The sequence below is a fragment of the Lampetra fluviatilis genome, chromosome 2 (assembly GCF_964198595.1).
Source record: "Lampetra fluviatilis chromosome 2, kcLamFluv1.1, whole genome shotgun sequence".
NCBI lineage: Eukaryota > Metazoa > Chordata > Hyperoartia > Petromyzontiformes > Petromyzontidae > Lampetra > Lampetra fluviatilis.
This window is the reverse complement of record NC_136276.1, coordinates 30,463,779-30,484,779: the sequence shown is the minus strand read 5'-3', so window position 1 is coordinate 30,484,779 and position 21,001 is coordinate 30,463,779. Positions and strand designations below refer to the sequence as shown.

General features: G+C 50.8%; 1 protein-coding gene across 3 annotated transcripts in view; it reads right to left on the bottom strand.

The window, feature by feature from the left end:
• Positions 1-673: 673 nt before the first annotated feature.
• LOC144945344 (potassium voltage-gated channel subfamily B member 1-like) overlaps positions 674-21,001 on the bottom strand; it is a 32,311-nt gene continuing 11,983 nt past the window's right edge. For all 3 annotated transcript variants that reach the window (XM_078873809.1, XM_078873826.1, XM_078873817.1), the window contains exon 4: positions 674-5,799. In XM_078873809.1, coding sequence (XP_078729935.1) covers positions 3,643-5,799 — 2,157 coding nt within the window. In that variant the 3' untranslated portion in view covers positions 674-3,642. The remainder of the gene's footprint in view (positions 5,800-21,001) is intronic.

Here is a 21,001-nt window from a genome sequence, read left to right as displayed (position 1 = left end):
TGATGTTTACACACAGCACCAGGTACTCGTTTGTGTGTGTTTATGTGTAAAGGCTGTGTCAGCAAGTCTCGATATGAAGACAGGGTGTCAGCGAGGCTGGATGCAAAGACAAGGCGCCAGCAAGTCTGGAGGATCTTGGTTGGGGAATTCACCAAAGTGTCAAAAATAGACGGTTAGAGAAATTCCCCCAGAGAATCCACGAGGATAAAAGCAGGGCAAGAAGGGAGGTTCGGGGCTGTCGAGAGGGACTCAGGCAGTCGTTGCTGTCTTCACGTCGTCGCTGTCTGATCGGGCATACGACCTCCACGTCGGCATTATCTCATGACGACGTGGTCCTAAGCTACATTACGTGCAAAAAAAGAAACCTCTCCAGCTCGAGTCCGGGGTCGTTACGCATGCATACAGAGTGCTGTTGGCGACCCACGTGCTGAGGTCGAAACGGTCCACGTGGTGGTGGTGTGGTCAGTCCCACGCCCGGCTGCCTTTGTCTCCCCCAGTGCTGACGTATTTACATCGCAGCAGGTACTCATTTAATGCTGAGTTGATTTAGGGGAGGCGCACATATATATCACTTGCAAACTGATGTTAGCCGTGGTCAAGAATCTAACTCGTGTCTTGGGGTTTAATAGATCAAGCAGTGCGCTAACCACTGCGCCACCGCTCCACACGTTGCTATATTCCATAGACAAGTTTCACATTCATAAGCACGTTGACACACACTCGTACACACATGATGTCAAGTACACGCACACACAGTTTACATGACAACACAAATCACAAAATGACACACAAACATATATACACCCAAACAAATGGCTAAAATCCACATGCACACCCAAATACATACACACATAAATGACGAAAGTCGACACACACACATTACAAATATCCACACGCACAAAGACAAAGATTCCTCGTCGTCTTTAACAGGCTATTGGGACAGGTGCTGTTAGCGAGCACTGCTTAAGGCCGGAACGGCACACGAGGGGATGGAGGTGTCCAGCACCACACTCCGCCACCTTTGTCTCCCCAGTACTAATTTAAGGCTGAGTCGATCTAGGCAGGGGAGAGGAGAGACCCAGGCCCGGTTCATATAATCATCACTTGATGTTGGCCGTTTAGCGAAAATCTAACTAGGGTCGCCGAGTTTGTAGCGCGGTCCGCCAACCACTATGCTACTGCTTCCGACGCGCGCGTGCGCGTACACACACACGTACAAACACTTTAAAAACCCACACACGCACATTAAATACGTGCATACAAATGACACAAGTCTACATGAACACGCAAACATACACACACTGTACACATAAACAAAATGAAGACATGTACGCGCAAACACATACGGCAAGTCCCTACTCCACGCGTGTTCACACTATAACGCTATAACGCGGTTCTTCAACTAGGGAGCACTTTTTGCGGAACGCGCCCGTTATAACGCGGTTTCTAAACGGTCGATGATGAACTACTTTCTCGAGCTGAGCGGTACGGCACGCGGAATGATACAGTGACGCGACGGCGTACCCTCACTTGTTTGTCCCGTCATCTTACTGCGTGGTATGCGTAGCGGATCGTAACTCGCCAAACTTCATCGTTACACTATTCGTGGGGGGAAATTGTTTTTCGCTTGGCGCGGCACTATTTCAGGAACGCATCGACCGCGTTAAACGAGGAATCACTTGTGCACGTAACATACACACCACAAATCACAAGATCCACGGGAGAACGCCAACATCTCATCACGTCTCAACCCCCAACAGTCGGGCCGCGCACGTGGCCGCTCGGTTAAACGAAACAAACAAAAAACAGCTAGAGGCGCAGCCCTGCAATGACTCGCTCACGCCACTGCCAGAGGAAGGGCCTCCCAACAGAGGGAGCCACAGATCGAGGACCTCAACTCGAGAGTATTTGGCCTACTCTTCCACGCTGGCCAGATGTCCCGGACGTCTTGGAAGAGGTGGCGGTAACCCACACTTGACCCCACCACGTGCGACTCCCCTCCCCCGATCGACGAACTGTAAGAGGGGCGGTGGGATTTAAACGACCGTACCCATTGTTTCAACTGGCGTAGCGGGAGATTGAATCGAACCGCTGACCTCTGAATTGCAAGTGCCTTATCCTCCTAACATGATATCCTGTACACGCTGCTGTGATCAAGATTCTGAAACACCAAAACAGTCTTCACCCAGGTTTGCTGATGATGCTCTACGGATGGTTAAGATTATTTAGCTCACCCCCCCCCCCCCATCAAAGATCATTCTTTAAAAAAAATACGCTTCAGTTCGCTTTCAGCGCAAAAGGTGAACAGCTGTTGCCTCATACGATGGTTTGTAGAGGCGCGTGACAACGCATCGAATTGTTTAATCTCCACTCTCACGATGCATGCTTGAGATGACACTCGATGCTTTTGTTTCGATGGTGTCTATGAAGTATGTGCAAATGAACCTTATGGCGGAACCCCGGAGTCCCATAAGCTCTCGCATAAACTGCATTGCGACGTCATTTTATGTCTGCTGAAGGCGAACGATACGCAATCGATTCCTCTCGACGAGCTCTACACGATGCGCTAATCAAAGTTTTGTTTCTTCTGCGCATTCGTCCTCTATGCGCTTGGACATGACATGACAACAGAATGATTCGCGCCAGGTGGGTTGCGGCGTTTATGTGCGCGGGTGGGACGGAGTCGCCAAAAGTAAATACATTAATTACGAGTTTGACTTCCGTGTATTCGGGACCCCGGGGTCCCGCCATAAGGTTCAATTGGATAACGTATAACTGTGCGGCCACGAGAAGAGCTATATTCACCACAATGGCTACGGGGAAAGACAAAAAAACACCCCAATAATTCTTGAATCCCCGTTCCCCCCCCCCACTCCAAAAAAAAAATAATCGTGAAATCTCACCGCATGACAAGCGGGGAGAGCCATTGGATATCCACTCAATATCGCGGCAGTGCCCCCCCCCCACCGCGGTTACGTCATCGCGGAACGGAACATGGCAGTTAGGCGCTGGTATATAAGAGTCGCCTTCACGCCCCTTGCAAACGGTCCACGAACTCTACCAGCATCCACTTCTTCTTGGAGCTGGTGGCAATGGAAAGGAATGTGTGTAGTGTAACAACAACACATCGTCACTACGCTCCAGAATGGCGATGGCATCGTGGCATGCGAGGCGTGCTGGAATTGCTGTTTTGTTTTACTATTCGCTTACGGGAAGGAGACATCGTGTTTGGATAAATATTCAGGTCACCGCAGTGTATGCACGGTACAGTATGTTGAACCTTCTTTCTCGCCGTACCTGGCCAACCGTGCTAATCGAAGGTGTGCAGTGACATTCGCAGCAGCGCTTATGGTGGCGGTCGCAAGCGTAGATCTTATTTATTTATTTTTGTTATATTTCGTCACCAAAATTCGTGTCGGAAAACACGGCTACGCATCTTAGGCGTGCGTCTCTCTACAAGGTGAGAGCCGTTGGCTTTCTTCCTCTCATCATGTGACATGCCGTGAACGGATGATATGTCAATTGTAGAATTGGGAGCAGGTTTGTGGCTGAGGTGATGATTACCATAACATAATTATACCACTGCCACCATTATCATAATCACCGCCACCACCACAATTATCATCACCACGACCATCATCATCACATCCTCGTCTCGTCGCTCAAGTCTTCCCCGTCTGCCAGCGGAGCGCGAATGTGCGCGCACAGGAACCCGGTTCGGGCGCAATTTTGCACGTTCCCCAAACATTGTGACGAGGGCTGACGAGAGAGGCGCGGTTGTTGGCGGTGGTGTAATTGGTGTTGGTGGTGTGGGTTGTTCGGTTCGTGGTGATGCTGCTGCTGCTGATGTTGGTTAATGTGCTCGTGTTCTATCATGCTTGTATCCATAGCAGACCAACCTACGCTCGCCTGCGAAGTCAACTTTGGCCGCTGCCTAAGTTCCTGCTGTTGCTGCTGCTGCTGATTATGAAGAGGATGACGATAATGATGTTGGCGATGATGCTGATGTCCCCTTTCCATCGTGCCTTCGCTCTCTGAGTCTGTGACCCAACTCACACTAGCCGTCTGCTGCTGCTGCTGATGATGATGCTGATGATGATGATGCTCCTTGGTTTGGACGAGCGATGATGTCGACGAGCAAGATGAAGTTGATGATGTCGATGATGAGGACGAAGACGTTGCCGAGGACAGAAAAGGCGACAGAGCCGATGGTGAATCTTGGCAGAGCAACGCATTCCCCATGGATGCCACCTCCTTGACACCTTTTCCGAGCATATTTTGCCCCACGGCCACACGCACCCCTTGGGTCCCCGCCGGCCCCTGGAGCCCTGCGAGGTCCAGGAGGAGGAGGTCTCCCTCTGACCCGACCCTGAAGGTCGATGCGGCTCCACTGCCGTGTCCTCCGCCGTTGCTGTCGGCGAAGTCCGTGACGCAGCTCACGAAGCTGTCGGCACTCGAGAGGCTTCGCATGTCGCTCACCTTGGGGTCTCTTCTGGACGGAGGAGCAAGGGCACGGGGCCTCGGGTTGACGCCCGCTCCCTGTTCGGACCACGGCTCCGTCGGCAGTGGCATGAGCGCCACCCTCGGCGTCGTCGACACCAGGTCACTGTACATCTTCTCAAGCCTCCGCGCGTTCAGGTGCTCGGGCGCCTTTACGCTGCTGCTGCCGGCGGTCGTGGTGGTGATGTTTGTGGTGGTGCAAGTGGCGTTGTTGAAGGCCGCGGTGATGGCGACGGCGCTACCCGACGACGCACCACCACCGACCTCGACGACGCTCCGACCTTGCGCGTTCCCCTCGGCTGCATGGCCTCCATCTCTGGCCGATGACGACGACGACGAAGGTGCAAACCCCTGCAACGGGATGTGGTTCACCCGCTCACTCTCCCCGGTGGGTGAAATCCTCTCCGTGTCGGGCAACAGCTTCCCGCTGTCCCCGTCCTCCTCCTCCACTGCCGTCGCCGACGCCAATGCGTTCGATGCCGTCGTTGCCTCCAGACTGCGGGCGAACGCGTCCCTGATGTTCATGGAGACGATGCTTCCGTTCCTCTTGGCCCTGTCGAGAGCCTCGCGCCGCTTCACCGCCTTCTCCTGTCGCTTCTGCTCCTTGTAGAACTCGCTGAAGTTGTTTACGATGATGGGGATGGGCAGCGCGATGACGAGCACGCCCGCGATGCAGCACAGGCCGCCCACGATCTTGCCGAGCAGCGTCTTGGGGTAGATGTCGCCGTAGCCCACCGTGGTCATGGTGATGGTGGCCCACCAGAAGGATGCGGGGATGCTGCGGAACTTGGTGCCGTCCTCGTCCTTCTCGGCGAAAAAGACGAGGCTGGAGAAGATCATGATGCCCATGGCGAGGAAGAGGATGAGCAGGCCGAGTTCGTTGTAGCTGCGCTTGAGTGTGAAGCCCAGCGACTGGAGGCCCGTGGAGTGGCGGGCCAGCTTGAGGATGCGCAAGATCCTCATGATGCGGAAGATCTGGACGACGCGGCGGACGTTCTGGAACTGCAGGACGCTCTTGTTGGACTCGGTGAGGAAGATGGTGATGTAGTAGGGCAGGATGGCGAGCAGGTCGATGACGTTCAGAGGGCCCTTGAAGAACTTCCACTTGTTGGGCGAGGAGGCGAAGCGCAGGAGGTACTCGGTGGTGAACCAGGCGATGCAGACGGCCTCCACGTGCGCGAGGTTGGGGTTGTCCGTGGCCTGTTTGTACTCGTCGATGTGTTGCAGCTCCGGCAGGGTGTTGAGAGACAGAGCCACCGTGGACAGGATGATGAAGAGGATTGAGATGATGGCCAGGACCTGCGGGAGGGAGGGAAGTGGTTAATGATGGGCTGATGACGTTGGAGTCGGGGGACAATTGAGGAGGTGGGAGGTATGCATGTTGAACTTCTTTCGCGCCGTACATAGCCAACCGTGCTAATCGGAGGCAGAGACACAGAGACGGTGCGAGGTGATGTGGTGTGAGATATTAGAGATGGGAGTGGTTATAGATAAGGTAAAGAGATTCCATGAAGAGTGGATAGCTAGATAACGAGGTGGATGAACAGATAGATATATGAACAGACGTGAGCAGATGGATATGGGAATATAGACATGATCACGAAGACAAATGAACGGATTTAAAAATACAGACATCAATAGACATTACACGTGAATATATCAATATGTGAACAGATACACGCATAGACATATGGAGATATATCTAGAGGAGATAGGCGCGGGAGGTGGACAGATTTGATGAAGAGTTCACAGACATATGATTGGTAGGAAGATGTGAGGACCGATACAAACTTAACAAAGACCCCGCTTAAAGCATTTGACCGACTGTTGGGGGCAATTGCTGTTTGTGAGCACCTATTAAGGCCAGCACGGCACACGAGGGGTGGTGGATGACCAACGTCACGCCAGAGCTGATGTTTTATAACACCGCACCAAATACTAATTTAAGGTTGAGTCAACCTAGGAGAGGGCCAGGACCGGTTTAAATATTCGCCGCTGTTATTTGTTGGTAGGGTGAGCGGGAATCGAACTCCGGTGCCCCAGGTTCGTGGCGCAGTGCGCTAATCACTGCACCACCGCTCCCTATTCCACACACGCCGCGTCTCATTGCCACGAGTAGCAGCGGTCATTTCGAACGCTAGAGGGCGACTTGAGGACGCGAAATCTTAACCAAGCCACGCGGGATCACGGCCCACATCGCTCTCGCAGAGAACTGTTCAGTGCCGAATTTAGCATGTGCGGGTCCTGGAGCATAATACCTGCTATAATCACCCATAAATGCCTGTCACTCTACATGAGGCCCACCCCCCCCTCATTAATATTCATGAGTGGGTGGATTTTTACACAAACGCAGAGGAAGGTCGAGCTAAATTAAACATATTCCTGCGGAGGGAGCTGGTAGGGTTGCTCGGTCAATGGCCAGGGTCAACGGCGGCGTGGTGTATTCCGCAAATATGGCCGACTGTGAGGGCGGGCACAAGCCGGCGTGAGTAGGTTAAACGTTGAGTTTTATAAGGGCACCACGGGGTGACCAGCCCCTCCCCACCCAGCCCCTCCCCACCCTCCCCTCTCCACCCAGCCCCACCCCTCCCATTTTTGGATGCACGACGGATGGACGGACAGACACAATAATCCCCTGTGAGCTGGTGGAACCAGGTGGTTCCTACCAGTATAAATTGAATACCCAAAGTCGCTTCAAATATGGCGTTTCTTTACAGAAAGTGACGGTAAAAATAAATATACGCAGCACAGTGCTACATCCGTGCGTGACGTCACTGCAAAATAGCCCCCCTTCATTAAAATTCATGCCCGTGTGGAAATTTACACGAACGCACAAGAAGGTCGCGCACTCCACATGCCGCACCCCTCCCCAATAACCATTAGCGGGTGACGTCACTCCACATGGGGCAACCCCCCTCATTAAAAATCATGAGCTGAACAATTTTTCGATTGAATATTTCAGATTTACTGCAATATACACCCGTCCTTGGACGGGCAAAAAAGCTAGTGTTATAGAGGGGCCCTAAATAAAATAAAAACACATACATATTAAAACACAGTTTTTACTTGCATAGTAAAGTAATTGTATTTTTTCATTTTCTATACAGCCAGATAATACGACAAATCGCTAACCTTAAACACCCAGTCGTTTATAAAAGTTGAAGGCAGTATAGTACTATAGTGACAGAACAAGTGCAGAATCACTGAACCGGAAATGATAGCTTGAAAGCATTTAGCGCCGGGGCCCTTGAAAGTGCGGGGCCCGTAGCATATGGTAGCTACTTTTGCTACTAGGATCATCCGGCACTGCAACTGTTAATGAAGAGAGGGCCACCGGTCATTGTAATCGCAGCCAATGAAACCCACCGCATCACAATGAGGCTTGGCCGTGAAGCGCCCCTGTTAGTCTTCTTGGTTCTTTCGGTAAAGTCACGTAGAAGGGAAGTAATAAAATAATAAAAATAAAATAATTCTCACGACGTTTCGGCAACAACGCAAGCAGCCGTCCTCCGACAGACCTGTTCTTCACCTGAGGACGGCTGCTTGCGTTGTGGCCGAAACGTCGTGAGAATTATTTTATTATGTTTTATTATTTTATTACTTCCCTTCTACGTGACTTTACCGAAAGAACCAAGAAGATGAATCCCTGCAGTCACGAAAGCTTTAAATCGAAATTTAACCGCCCCTGTTAGGTTTCGTGTCCTACAAGAGGCAACGTGCAATACGATCTGATACACACATTGGGGATGGAGTTTGTTTTCGCTATGATTTATTTTCGCTTGTACTTTACTTTGAATTTGTAATTTTGCTACATGAGGCTATCTATCCTGGTCTCTTGAGTTTTCACCTGGTTAAATGGTATAACTTGAGCGGGGTGACGCAGTGGTTAGTGCACTGCGCGATAATGCCAGGGGCAGCCGAGTTAGATTCCGGACAATGTGACATATGAATGAGTTCCTGAACATCTCACCAACGCGTGATGACCAGCGTGGTGAAGTATGGTCATACGATCCCAACATGGCAGAGGAAGGCCTTCGTCTAGCAGTAGGTAGCCAGTGGACTGTGACTTGTTTTGATTGACACGCACACTCGTACGCACGAGGGTTTGAATGTTATGGATCGATTCATCGATCAATATTGATTTTGTTAAGCGCATGATATATGTGTATAATAGCAGGTGTAAAGCTCCATGATCTCTAGTCGTATATAAGACAAAGATTCCCTGTATAGCCTTAACGGACATTTGGGGCAAGTGCTGTTAGCGAGCATCTATGAAGGCCAGCACGGTACACGAGGGGGTGGGTTGCCAGCACCACGACCGACCGCCTTTGTCTCCCCAGATGGGATGTTTATACACTGCACCAGGTACTCATACGAGACTGAGTCGACCTAGAGGAGACCCAGGACCGATTCAGACTATCGTCACTGGTGTTGGCCGTGAGTTGGAATCGAACTTGGGTCGCCGTCCCCCACAAATTCACATAACTGACGCATGCTTTAATTGTAATTCCGTATTACAGTAATGCCTTGATTGACGTCTTCCCCCTTTTCACGTCGTTTCGCAAGTGCGTCGTCACGTTAATAACACCGCCGCCTGAATTGCGTCGCCTCAACCCCCACGCTCACGTAGCTGACAGCAGCAGCATCGTCCGTCTTTTTCTAGCCTCTCAGCCGTCGCCTCCACCTTACTACCCTGTAAATCGATTTGATTTACGTCGTTTCGATATTCGTCGTCGCGACTTTTCAGGAACGCATCCCCGACGTAAAGCGGGGTATCGCTGTATTACGCCTGTTTACTCAGGAAAACCTCAGAGTCGAATTGACTCATGGTCTGGAGGGTCTTGCCAAGTTTAGTTTTGCAGGGGGCAAGGATTGCTGTTGCACAGTACATACACGTACTCCCAATACAATACTGTAATGCACACACACACACATGCATACTATATACGCATGCATACGCCAACTGATATTGATCATATAGACACACACACAGAGTGAATAAACAGCAAACAAACCTTACAAGCCTAACCACTACGACGAACAGTGGAAACATAACGAATTAGAGGTGTTTGGCATGCACATGCATGTATGTTGAACTACTTTCACACCGTACGTAGCCAACCGTGCTAATCGGAGGTGCGGACATGGGGTAGGGAGGGTATGTTCTCAGCCAGTGTTCTTCATTGCAAGGCCCGCGGTCACTGATGGCCTTTGATGCGGCCCTTGACGCGCGGCACCCGACAATACACAACATATGTGAAAACACCCCGATCGTACTGTAAAACCTCCAATGGTTTCAAATGTGTGGCAGCCCTCGCACTGGTGAAGTCTTATGGGCGAAAGTGCCCCCCCCCCCACTCCTGAAAAGTAGAACACTGTTATATGCCCTCTTACTTTACATCCTTCATTTCACCCCCCCCTCCGCAACTGGACATAAGCCCCCGTGGCTACTACCCCCCCCCCCACACACGTGCCCCCTTCCTCCCACCGACACCTCCCATCACAAATATCAAAACCGTTCCCTTGAGCCCGTGTCACTGGAACACTCGGTGACAGCGAGTGATGCGACGTGACAACCTGACCCCTTGGGATCGACGCGCTCCGATCACCACATTGATCATCACCACCAGCGCCATTATCACCACCACCACCTCCTCCATTATCACCACCAGCCACTCATTATCATCACCACCTCCTCCGTCATCATCAGCACCTCGTTCATCACCACCAGCTTCCTCATCACCACCAACATCCCTCATCGTCACAATCGTGAGTACTCTTTGGTTCTTTCGGTAAAGTCATGTAGAAAGAAAATAACATAAATAATAGAATACGACGTTTCGATTGCAACACAAGCAATCGTAATGAGGTAGAAAACAAACCTAGTGAACTTTGAAATACAATGCAATCCAACACAGAGAGTCGGCTAATACAAGAGTCAGCACCTTACCTGGTTGATTACGTTCTTCCAAAGATTGCTGAATTTGAGAGAGAGAGACAAAACACAGACACGGGGACACACAGACAGACAAGCAGAGAGAGACAACACAGAGACAGAGAGAGAGACACAATATGTCTATGTTGTTTTCTACCTGATGACGATTGCTTGTGTTGCAATCGAAACGTCGTATTCTATTATTTAATGTATTTTCTTTCTACATGACTTTACCGAAAGAACCAAAGAGTAATTCCTGCAGTCACGAAAGCTTCAAATCAAGTTTTTCCATAAATAACTCGGGCCCAAAATCACCCCCTCCCCGTAGTCACCTCCTATAAATTCCCCCATCAATCGCATCCTACAGAAATCAACACCTCCATCATCACATCCGCTAACGTCACTGGGCCCATCACCGTCAGCTCCCAAACTTAAAACTCCCCACATCATCACCTCCACAATTGCATCCTTCGCTATCATCACTTCTCCCAACTTCACCAGTTCACTTGCATGTATGGATATATGTTGAACTTCTTTCGCACCGTACGTAGCCAACCGTGCTAATCGGAATAAATATCTCGCTCGCCTGTATGCGTCCGTGCATGAGTGCATGTGCGGGTGGATACAAGTACAGTACATTACAGGGGAGCGGTAGCGTAGTGGTTAGCTCGTGTGTAAAAGGCAGTCCCCTAGTTGTAATCAGGTGTAAATGAGTACCTGGTGCGGTGGGTAAGTGTCAGTCCTGGAGAGACAAAGACGGTCGGGCGTGGTGCTGAACAAACCACGTCCGTCGTGCCGGCCTTCATGGGTGTTTGCGAACAGCATTTTTTAGTTTAACACGTAGGAGGCTTTCGCGAACCAATATCCATAATAAAGGTGTTTTGGGTTCGATCGAGGAAGTATACTTGTGTCGTTAAACCCGTCACCACCCGACACAGCCAATTAGTACGGTTTGTCACGTAAACAGAACATGCCACTCCATTACTAGGTCAGCACACCGGTGTGTTGGAGAGTAAACCCACCACAACATTTGCATTCTGAGTACGACGTTTTAGCCAGTGATAACAACTAGCATCATCAGGCGACAGCTAGAAACAGGAGGATTAATCCACAAATCTGGTGTGCTGTACTAGTAACGAGTTGGCATGTTCAATTTGTCTGTGTTCCCTCTTTGCCAAGTAAATATTGAACGTTGGACAAACGTTGGGGCAACGTTGCCGCAACTGTTTCAATCGCCTGCCAACGTTTTTCCAACGTTGAATGTTTACTGGATTAGTCGTCATCAGTATAAACACGTGAGCCTCTGTGCCCTGAAGCAGTCACTGTCGGGACAGATCGCGGCTCCATGTGCGTTGCTCGGGCTCATTTCCATGACAACGCCGGTTCGTTACGGTAACGTGCCTGGTGTCTTAGCAACAGCAGCCCCCTCCATCACCACACTCGGGTCCCCAGCTCACACCCTCCCTCGCTCATCGGCATCAACAGCAGCGGTATCATCTTACTTCGCTGCGGAACTTTCTCATTCATCGTGAGCAGCGTCAGCATTATCATAATCATCAATAGCAGCAGCGACATTGGCATTGTCATCATTAGCAGCAGCTTCATCATCACCAGCAATGGCAGCAGCCTTACTCTCATCATCATCATCACTGGTATCCATCACGACCATCCCTCGCCATCGCTCGTCATCACCACTGCCTCCCGTGCCTGTCACTGCCATAATCGCCATCGCCACCTACGCCACCTTCACTCGTCACCAAGCTTCAAAGTGTCTCCGCACTCGTTTGAGCCTTGGAACACTTTGACTTTGACTTCACACACACACACAAAGAGACAAAGATCCCCCGTATAGCCTTTAACCGACTGTTGGGACAAGCACACACCGACTTGTACAAATACATACACACACTCATGCACACAAAGACAAAGGTTTCCCTCGTAGCCATCATAGCCTTAACAGACTTTTGGGACAAGTGTTGTTAACGAGAACCTATGATGGCCGGCACGGTGCACGAGGGGGTGGGTGGCCGGCACCACGCCCGGCCGCCTTTGTATGTTTTCACACCGCATCGGGTACGTGTGTGTCTATGTGTAGTCTGAACATACACACATAGACACACACAGACTCACGTGTGCGCATAGAAAAACATGTAAAGGAACCCCATTTCGGTGGTCGAGATGTTATCTCCCTCGCCTGGTATGGAGGAGGTCGTGGGTTCGATCCCGACCTTGACGCCTGCTGCTGTTTATTTGGAGTTTGCGTGTCTCTCTCCCCGTGGTCGCGTGGATTTTTCTCCGGGGCGTCCGATTTTTCCCTCCACATTTAGAAGCAACGTGCGTTTTAGAGTATTTGACTGCTATAAATGTCCACGTGATAAGCCACTTCGTTGAGCTATCATTTTTCCCAGTTCGCTTCTGAAAAATATCTACATAGCTCAGCGGGCCTTACCTGCTAACAACAGCGTTGAGACTCAGTGACACCTTTCGTGGGTTAATAAAGGACCATTATTAATTAAACTATCCCCGCGTTAATCAAGGGCTGTTTCTAATAATACCGTGATTTCCAACTGAGATGGGAGGCGAAGAATTGGTGGTGGGGGGGGGTGATGATTGATGGGTGATTTGTAGCCTAATAAAGTCCCATTTGAAAGCAGGCTCGATCTCATCCCCGTTGCTGTGCAACTAATTGGCCCGATTCGCGTGTCGAACGTTTCCCGTTGCTCGTGTTGCTGTCACACCGACTGACGAAGGACTGGCCCAGTTCTCTGCCTGTCTCTATGGGGGGCGGGGGGGGAGATACAACTAAGATATGAATAAAAAGTGATATCAAGACTGTTCAAGGGCCCGAGGCACATTGATGGAGTGGAGAATATCAGTCGTGTCTCACTGCCGAGAGAGGACGATGACCCGCACTCTAATTATTTTTTTGTAGTTATTTTACCTTCTATAATACAGGTTTTTTTTGGGTTAGATCGTGATCTAACCGCGAAGGCCTACGTGTTAAACTTAGTTTACCTTCACATGTTATTCTTATTTCACTCTTTGTATTTTTTGTTGTTTATTTTCGTGCAACGTCATTTTTAAAGGCGTTTTTTTAATTGCAACTCACTCGCGAAGCCCCGCTACAATACGCCGATCGCTAAACGGAGGGTGGCGGGGGGAATAGAAACTCCACAAACAGCAACCCGAGCTCGACGCAACAGCGACCCCATTGAGGGGGTGGGGGGATTGGGATCACTGCCCCACCCAAGTGGGCAGCAAATGCGGGGGCATTAAGTCATAACGGGGGGGGGGGGGCTGTGGAGTTCATAATGGCCGTGTCATCAAAGCCATTGAATTTGTACCAATGACATCCTGAGTTTAAGCCCTGCATGGGACAGAGTCTGCCGCCTATACGGAAGGTGGTGGTGGGGGGAGGAGTGGTGGTGGTGGTGGGGGGAGGAGGAGTGGTGGTGGTGGTGGGGGGAGTGGTGAGAGGAGTGGTGGTGGGGGGAAGAGTGGTGGTGGTGGGGGGAAGAGTGGTGGTGGGGGGGAGGAGTGGTGGTGGGGGGAAGAGTGGTGGTGGGGGGAAGAGTGGTGGTGGGGGGAAGAGTGGTGGTGGGGGGAGGAGGAGTGGTGGTGGGGGGAAGATTGGTGGTGGGGGGGGGAAGAGTTGTTGGTGGGGGGAGGAGGGGTGGTGGTGGGGGGAAGAGTGGTGGTGGTGGTGGTGGGAGGCGGGGTGGGGTTCATAATGGCTGAGTTACAGCAACCGAAGCAACACTGCAGCCCACCTGGGTTTAATCCCTGTCCACTGGGTGGATTGTCCTCTGATGAGGTTTCGTAATTGCCGTGCTCTAATGCAGAGGCGCACCGCTGAGAGATGCCGCAAAATCGCTGGGTTTATTTTAGGATTGCCTCTTCAGGCTCATTCAGCTGAGAGTAAAACCACTCCTCGGTGTCACTGGGCAAGCCTGGGCCCCATTAAGGGTTGTGTTCAGCGGCTGGGCAAGGAGCCAGGCACTCGCCCCCCCCCCCACCTAAAATTAAGTTAACATTTATATTTTCCGGGATATAAGAAAAAAAACAAAGTATACCATCATCATCACGATTCATGGGCAGATAGCCCGTACATATCGTCATTTGTTTCAACGTTCCTGAATGTTGTGCCAGCATGCTCACATAGTGCCACGTCTTTCTGGCACCAAGCTCTCGTGTCGTCGTCAAGCCACTGCTTTGTTAGGTATTCCTCTCTTTCTGCTTCCTTCCATTCTTCCGAACAACAGACGGATCATTTCCCTATTGTTGTCCATCCTACATACATTATTAGGGTATACACAACATTTATCCGAGCACAGAGAGTTGGCCAAATCTGAGACTGCGATTATAAAATAAACGGCACGTGCATGATTTCCGAACGAAATAAAGAAATAAAAACTAATCTTGACAAATGTCTAGAAACAATAACGGCAATGATGTCAAACACGCATACATAATTGGACTCTAATTGCGCTGACGTCAGCACGCTGAGCTTGGAGACGAGTAACTATGGCAACCGGACTCCTCTCCATCACAATGAACACGTGACCAGGCTGGCGGAACAGCGCTGAGCAATTGCGGTGATGCTGATGATGCTGCTAGTGATGATACTGCTGCTGCTAGTGATGATACTGCTGCTGCTGGCGCTGCAGCTGATGATGCTGCTAGTGATGATGCTGCTGCTGATGGCTCTGCAGCTGATGATGCTTCTAATGAAGATGCTGCTGCTGATAGTGGCGCTGCAGCTGATGATGCTGCTAGTGACGATACTGCTGCTGCAGCTGATGATGCTGCTAGTGATGATACTGCTGCTGATGGTGGCGCTGCAGCTGATGATGCTGCTAGTGACGATACTGCTGCTGCAGCTGATGATGCTGCTAGTGATGATGCTGCTGCTGGTGGCGCTGCAGCTGATGATGCTGCCAGTGATGATACTGCTGCTGTTGCTGATGGCGCTGCAGCTGATGATGATGCTGCTGCTGATGGCGCTGCAGCTGATGATGCTGCCAGTGATGATACTGCTGCTGGTGCTGTTCTTGCTTACGATGATACTGTCAGTGATGATGATACTGCTGCTAATAATGCTGCAGCTGATGATAATACTGCCAGTGGTAATGATACTGCTGATAATGGTGCTGTAGCTGATGATGATGCTGCCAATCATGATGATACTGCTGATGGTGCTGCAGCTGATGATGATGCCGCCAGTGATGATGATGCTGCTGCTGGTGCTGCTGCTTGCGTGGAATGATGCTGCTGATGATACTAGTTATTCTTATTATTACGATGACAAAGATGCCGATGATCATGACGATGATAATGATGATCGTGTTTCTGTAAATTGCTGCTACTGCTGTTGATGAAGACGACTGTGACGACGACGACGACAATGGTGACGATGCCACACAAAAAGACAAAGATCCCCCGTATAGCCTTTAACCAGCTGTTGGGACAAGCACACACCGACTCGTACAAATTCAAACGCACACTTATGCACACAAAGACAAAGGTTTCCCTCATAGCCTTAACATACTTTTGGGACAAGTGTTGTTAACGAGAACATATGATGGCCGGCACGGTGCACGAGGGGGTGGGTGGCCGGCACCACTGATCTATGGACCAGAATGTACCAACGTTTACATGGCGCGAGGGCAGGGGGTGGGGGAGGTGTGACCCACAGTCAGGGGTCAGCAACCTGCGGTTCCGGAGCCGCTTGTGGCTCTTTAAGGACTTGCCTCGTGACGTTCTTTATGAAAGACTCCGCCGTCTCGTGTTCACCACCACCACAGTGCTAGAGGGGTGGGGGTTTGTTTTACCGATTTTGAAAAAAATGCATCTTCTTGTTATTTTTGTTGCCGAGCCCTGGCCACAGCCATCACAGCGACGTGCCACCCTCCACCCAACCAGAGTGGTAGGGCCCAACCCTTTAATGCCGCAACAGACGAGGCATTTTAAATGGCTTTGATGGAAATGCTTTGAAGGGAAATCCAAATTTGCTGGCCTGACTTAATTGAAAGAGGGAGATCGTTCTGCGAGCAGGAAGCGCCACCACCTCATCTGCGCTCGCCTGATCCGCTCACGCCTTGATTCCTCTACACAGATCGAAAGTCAGTCTCTTGGGACGAGTCCTTCATGCGGCAGGTACAAAGATGAATTAATGCATTGTGGAGAGTGGTGGCGCGAGTGGTTGTCGCACTCTGGCTATTAACCAGTGGCGTAGAGGGGTTGCCACGGGTCCCTGGTGCAATGGAATTAAATGGGGTCCCCTGTTTAATTTGTATGCACCCCTCCCCCTTCCTCGCGCCCGGAGCCTGGGCCCCTCCAGCCCCGTATGACCCCGGTGCAGTGGCACCTCCTGCACACTCGATAGAGACGTCACTCGTGGTGCTATGAACCCGGTTACCTGAGTTCGATTCCTGGGCATGGCTAACAACATCAGAGATATATGAAGGAGTCTGCCCCAGCCCCCCCCCCATCTTGTCCTCCCCCCATCTCTTCTCCGCACCAACCACTTAATTAATCCACAATGGCAATTACCGGCTACGGTAATACTGCAATTACAGTTGGTTACTGATTGCAACTGTAATAAAATACCATAAGATGTACTGCTGTTGATTCGGAACAGTAATGCAACACGATTGCAAACGCTGCGGTGGACTTGACTCCGAGGAGGGCGCGATAACAAACGAATCAGACATTACTTCTTTACTTACTGATGATAACAAACTGTCGCACCAAATACGACTATTCGTGACGCATATTTTGTTTTTGGATTAGAACACGTGCTAGCGGTGGCGGTGGCTTTATGCCCCTTCCACCACCTGTCACGTTTCCAAAGTGATAATTATTATTAGGTGCCAATGTATCGATTAGATTCTGACCAAGAACGCTGCTCCTGCTCCTCCCCACAGGCGGAGGCTTACGACTTTTCACGACTGAATTCAGTCGACGTCAACCGCTTTGGACCTCTTCCTCGCCCGACGATGTCATCTGGGACTGAGGGATGTCGCTACCCAAAGACTCCACAGATAATGCTTAGCAAATCTACAAACATGCTCTTGTAAGGAAATTGCGCTCGGATCCCCGGCAGTTTGCAACTCGCGACCACCACGCAGACCGCGCCTCCGATTAGCACGGTTGGCTACGTACGGTGCGAAAGAAATTCAACATACACACATGCATCATTGCAGCGCCGCAATACGGCTCTCCCAACCTCCGAGCGGAGGCTGCGGGAAGCCTCCTCGTTCTCAGTCGTGGGACATTGCAGACGGTGATAATGTTACGTGCACTGGTCATCTGGTAATTGCTGCACACGTCTGGGAATCCCCGCTGCTGACCTGGAGCTTGCTACCAAGAGACGGTGCCTTGCAAGCGGCCACTCAGCAACAAAGCATCTGCATGGCTAGCGCATGTTGTCAAACACACCACTCACCCTCTACTCTCCCGAGGCAATGAGGCAGTTGTGGAGAGAGTGCGGGAGAGTGAGCAAACGCGCATGGTGGTGTGCTCATGACCAGCTCTGGTTTCCCATCTGAGGTCTCAATTCAAATTGGTCGAGCAACGTCTTTTCAGCGAGTGCGTGTAACGCCTTGTGGAAGTTTCAGAGCCCTGTTGCCTGAAAGATCTGGACACAGCCCCATTATTAGTAAGCTCCTGTGACAGGCGAAGCTGCGTTGGCTGGGTCACGTAAGCCCCCATGCCCAGCTACCGCTTGCTCAAGCAGCTTCAGTTTGGCCGGATAGAGGGGGCTAAACGGGCGTGGCACTGGCTAGATAAGAGATGTGCTAATGTGGTACACAGGATGATGTGGAGCTGAGTGGACTTGCCAATGAGCGCTACCAGCGGTGTCCAGATCGGCATCTATGGAGGAGGCTCGTGAAGGACGCTGCTGGGCAGTTGGAGGCAGTCACCCTCCGGCAACAGCTCACAACAATGAGCGGAGCGCTGGGCGACTAAAACGCAGCAAGTTGGCACAGTAGGGAGCAGAGCTGGTTCACCTGCCAGTCATCTCGCTCGGTCAACCCATAACACCTTGGTCTGTCCCGTGACCTGCCAGTAGCCAGCCTTCCGACACTTGACGTGGCCCCAAAGTGCACCTAGCCTGGCACAGGCGCGGCGGTGACGTCACAACCACTTTGTAGGTGAACGACGGGTGGTCGTGTGCATTTGTCGTCTGCATCTTTCAATGTGACATTTAAAATGTTGCTATTTACGTGCAGTCAAGAAGACCCGTTGCGCAAAACGTCGCGGATTTACATGGCATTTAATTTTAAGGCGACGGTGTTATTGACGAATGTGTGGAGTGTTTCGTGTTGTTATTGTTAATCGTGCTGGTGCAGCACTGCCACCGCAACAGCAGCATCACCATATAATATGTTCCAATGTGCGCGCATGCGTGTGTGTCTGTACACGTGCGTGTATACATGTGGGGAGCGGTAGTGGAGTGGTTAACGCGCTGCGCTGCGAACCCGGCCGCCCGAGTTCTATTCCCGCTCACGGCCAACACCTGTAATGATTATTTTAACCGGTCCTGGGCCTCCCCTAGATCGACTCAGCCTCAAATGAGTACCTAGTGCTGTGTGTAAACATCGTCACTGGGGAAACAAAGGCGGTCGGGCGTGGTACTAGCCACTCACCCCTTCGTGTACCGTTCCGGCCTTCATAGGTGCTCGCTAACAGCCCTCTCCCAACATTCTGTTAAAGCAATACGGGGATCTTTGTTTGTGGATGTGTGTATGTGTGTGTACGTGTGTGTATGTGTATCTGTGTGTGTGTAAAGTCCTGACCGCCCTTGGGGCGGGGGGGGGGTGTGGATATAATTCTGATTGAACCCTTTTTTAATGGAACCATAATCCCCGGGTAATCGATGACTCTCATTTAGGCTGCGTATCAAGATTGGTTTTGTGTTTGTGAAGAAGCGAGACCAACGGACATGATTGCAATTGCGAGGGAGATTCATTCTTGTGGCTGCCGTTGCCCGAACTGTGGATGGGATGATGGAAGGTGAAGGGGACGGTAGAGGTTGTCGCGGAGCCTTAATCTTCTTGAAGACATCTTTGGTTCTGCAATCTCCTTTATTCATCCCCGTGTGGCCATATATATATACAACTGGGGCTATGTTGGGGTTAAGGTCAAGTTAACAATAGCCACCCAGACAAAGGTCCCAAATCATCGGCATTATCGCCATCATCATCATCATCAATTTCATCATCCTCCTATAAATAATCATCTGCGTTGGTAAAATGGTGACTATCATCAGCATAAAAGACTCGGAGTTATCATCATTATCGTTCCGCTATTCCTCGAATTGGCAAGTTAAGCAGCTGGCAGCAAATTAAGGTGACTAGACTCAAAAGTACCGATACCATCTTGGTGAGGAGTGGTAATGCCCGAGGATAACCCGACCCTCAATCATACCGCACCCCTATTCATAGCCCCGACGACCTACATTCATATTTCCCATAACCCTAACCATACATACGCCTGTCCCTATTTATAGCCCATGTACACGAATCTTGCGCATAACCCTGCCGCTAATTAAACAGGAGAATATATGGTAATTGGTGGGGCGGCCACTATACATGCACAAACAAGTTTCCATCGGGCTGCGGGGCTACGTGATGGACATCAGAGTGCAGTGCATAAGAATCCAATGTTTCTCCACATCAATTCTGCCATGGCTATCCCCCCCCCCTCACTTCCCACCCTCCACTTTCACGAACCCACACTGACCAGCGTGGTGAAGTATGGTCAAATCACTCCCACGACGTGGACGGCGTGACAAGGCTGTCATCCAGCAGTGGATTGACAAAAGGTCTGTGCATATCCCCCAAAAATACTGCCCAACATCCTACCCCAAGCGTAACCCATACTCCGAACACGACTCGTGACCATACCCATAATCATACTCCTACATGTCTACCCCTAACTCGACACCTAACCCTCACCCAAACCATTGGCAGAACCCTCTGATCTAACCCTATTACTCATGCGACGCCTACTCCTAACGATGCTCATATTCATACCCTTAACCCTAACCATATATAACCCTAACCCATATACCCTACCCTTATACCAACCCGAAAGCTTACGTGAACCCGAACCCAACCGCTGCTCATTACCCATACACTTACCCTATTTATAACTCAAACCCCAATATCTACTCCTCACACTAACACTGCCCAAAACCATGAGCCTAACCACTACTCAAAACGTACCTTACCCCTACCATTATATCTACTCCTAACACTACACCTACCACTAACCCGACCCCTAATAATGACAACAACCCCACCTCTGCTCTTCACCATAACCCTATACCAGACCCCAGACCCCAAGCCCTACCCCTAACGCTAAACCGGATCACTACCTCGAACCTCCCCGTGCCTCACATGCAATGCGTGTGTGCGTGTGCTCCGTGCTCCCGTTGCCTGGAAACGGCTTCCATGGCAACGGAATGGTTTTTCGAGCAGAAACTACAACCTTCTGTATCCCTTCCCCCACCCCTTATCCCCCCCCACTACCCCCCCCCCCCCCCACAATTTTCTCCCC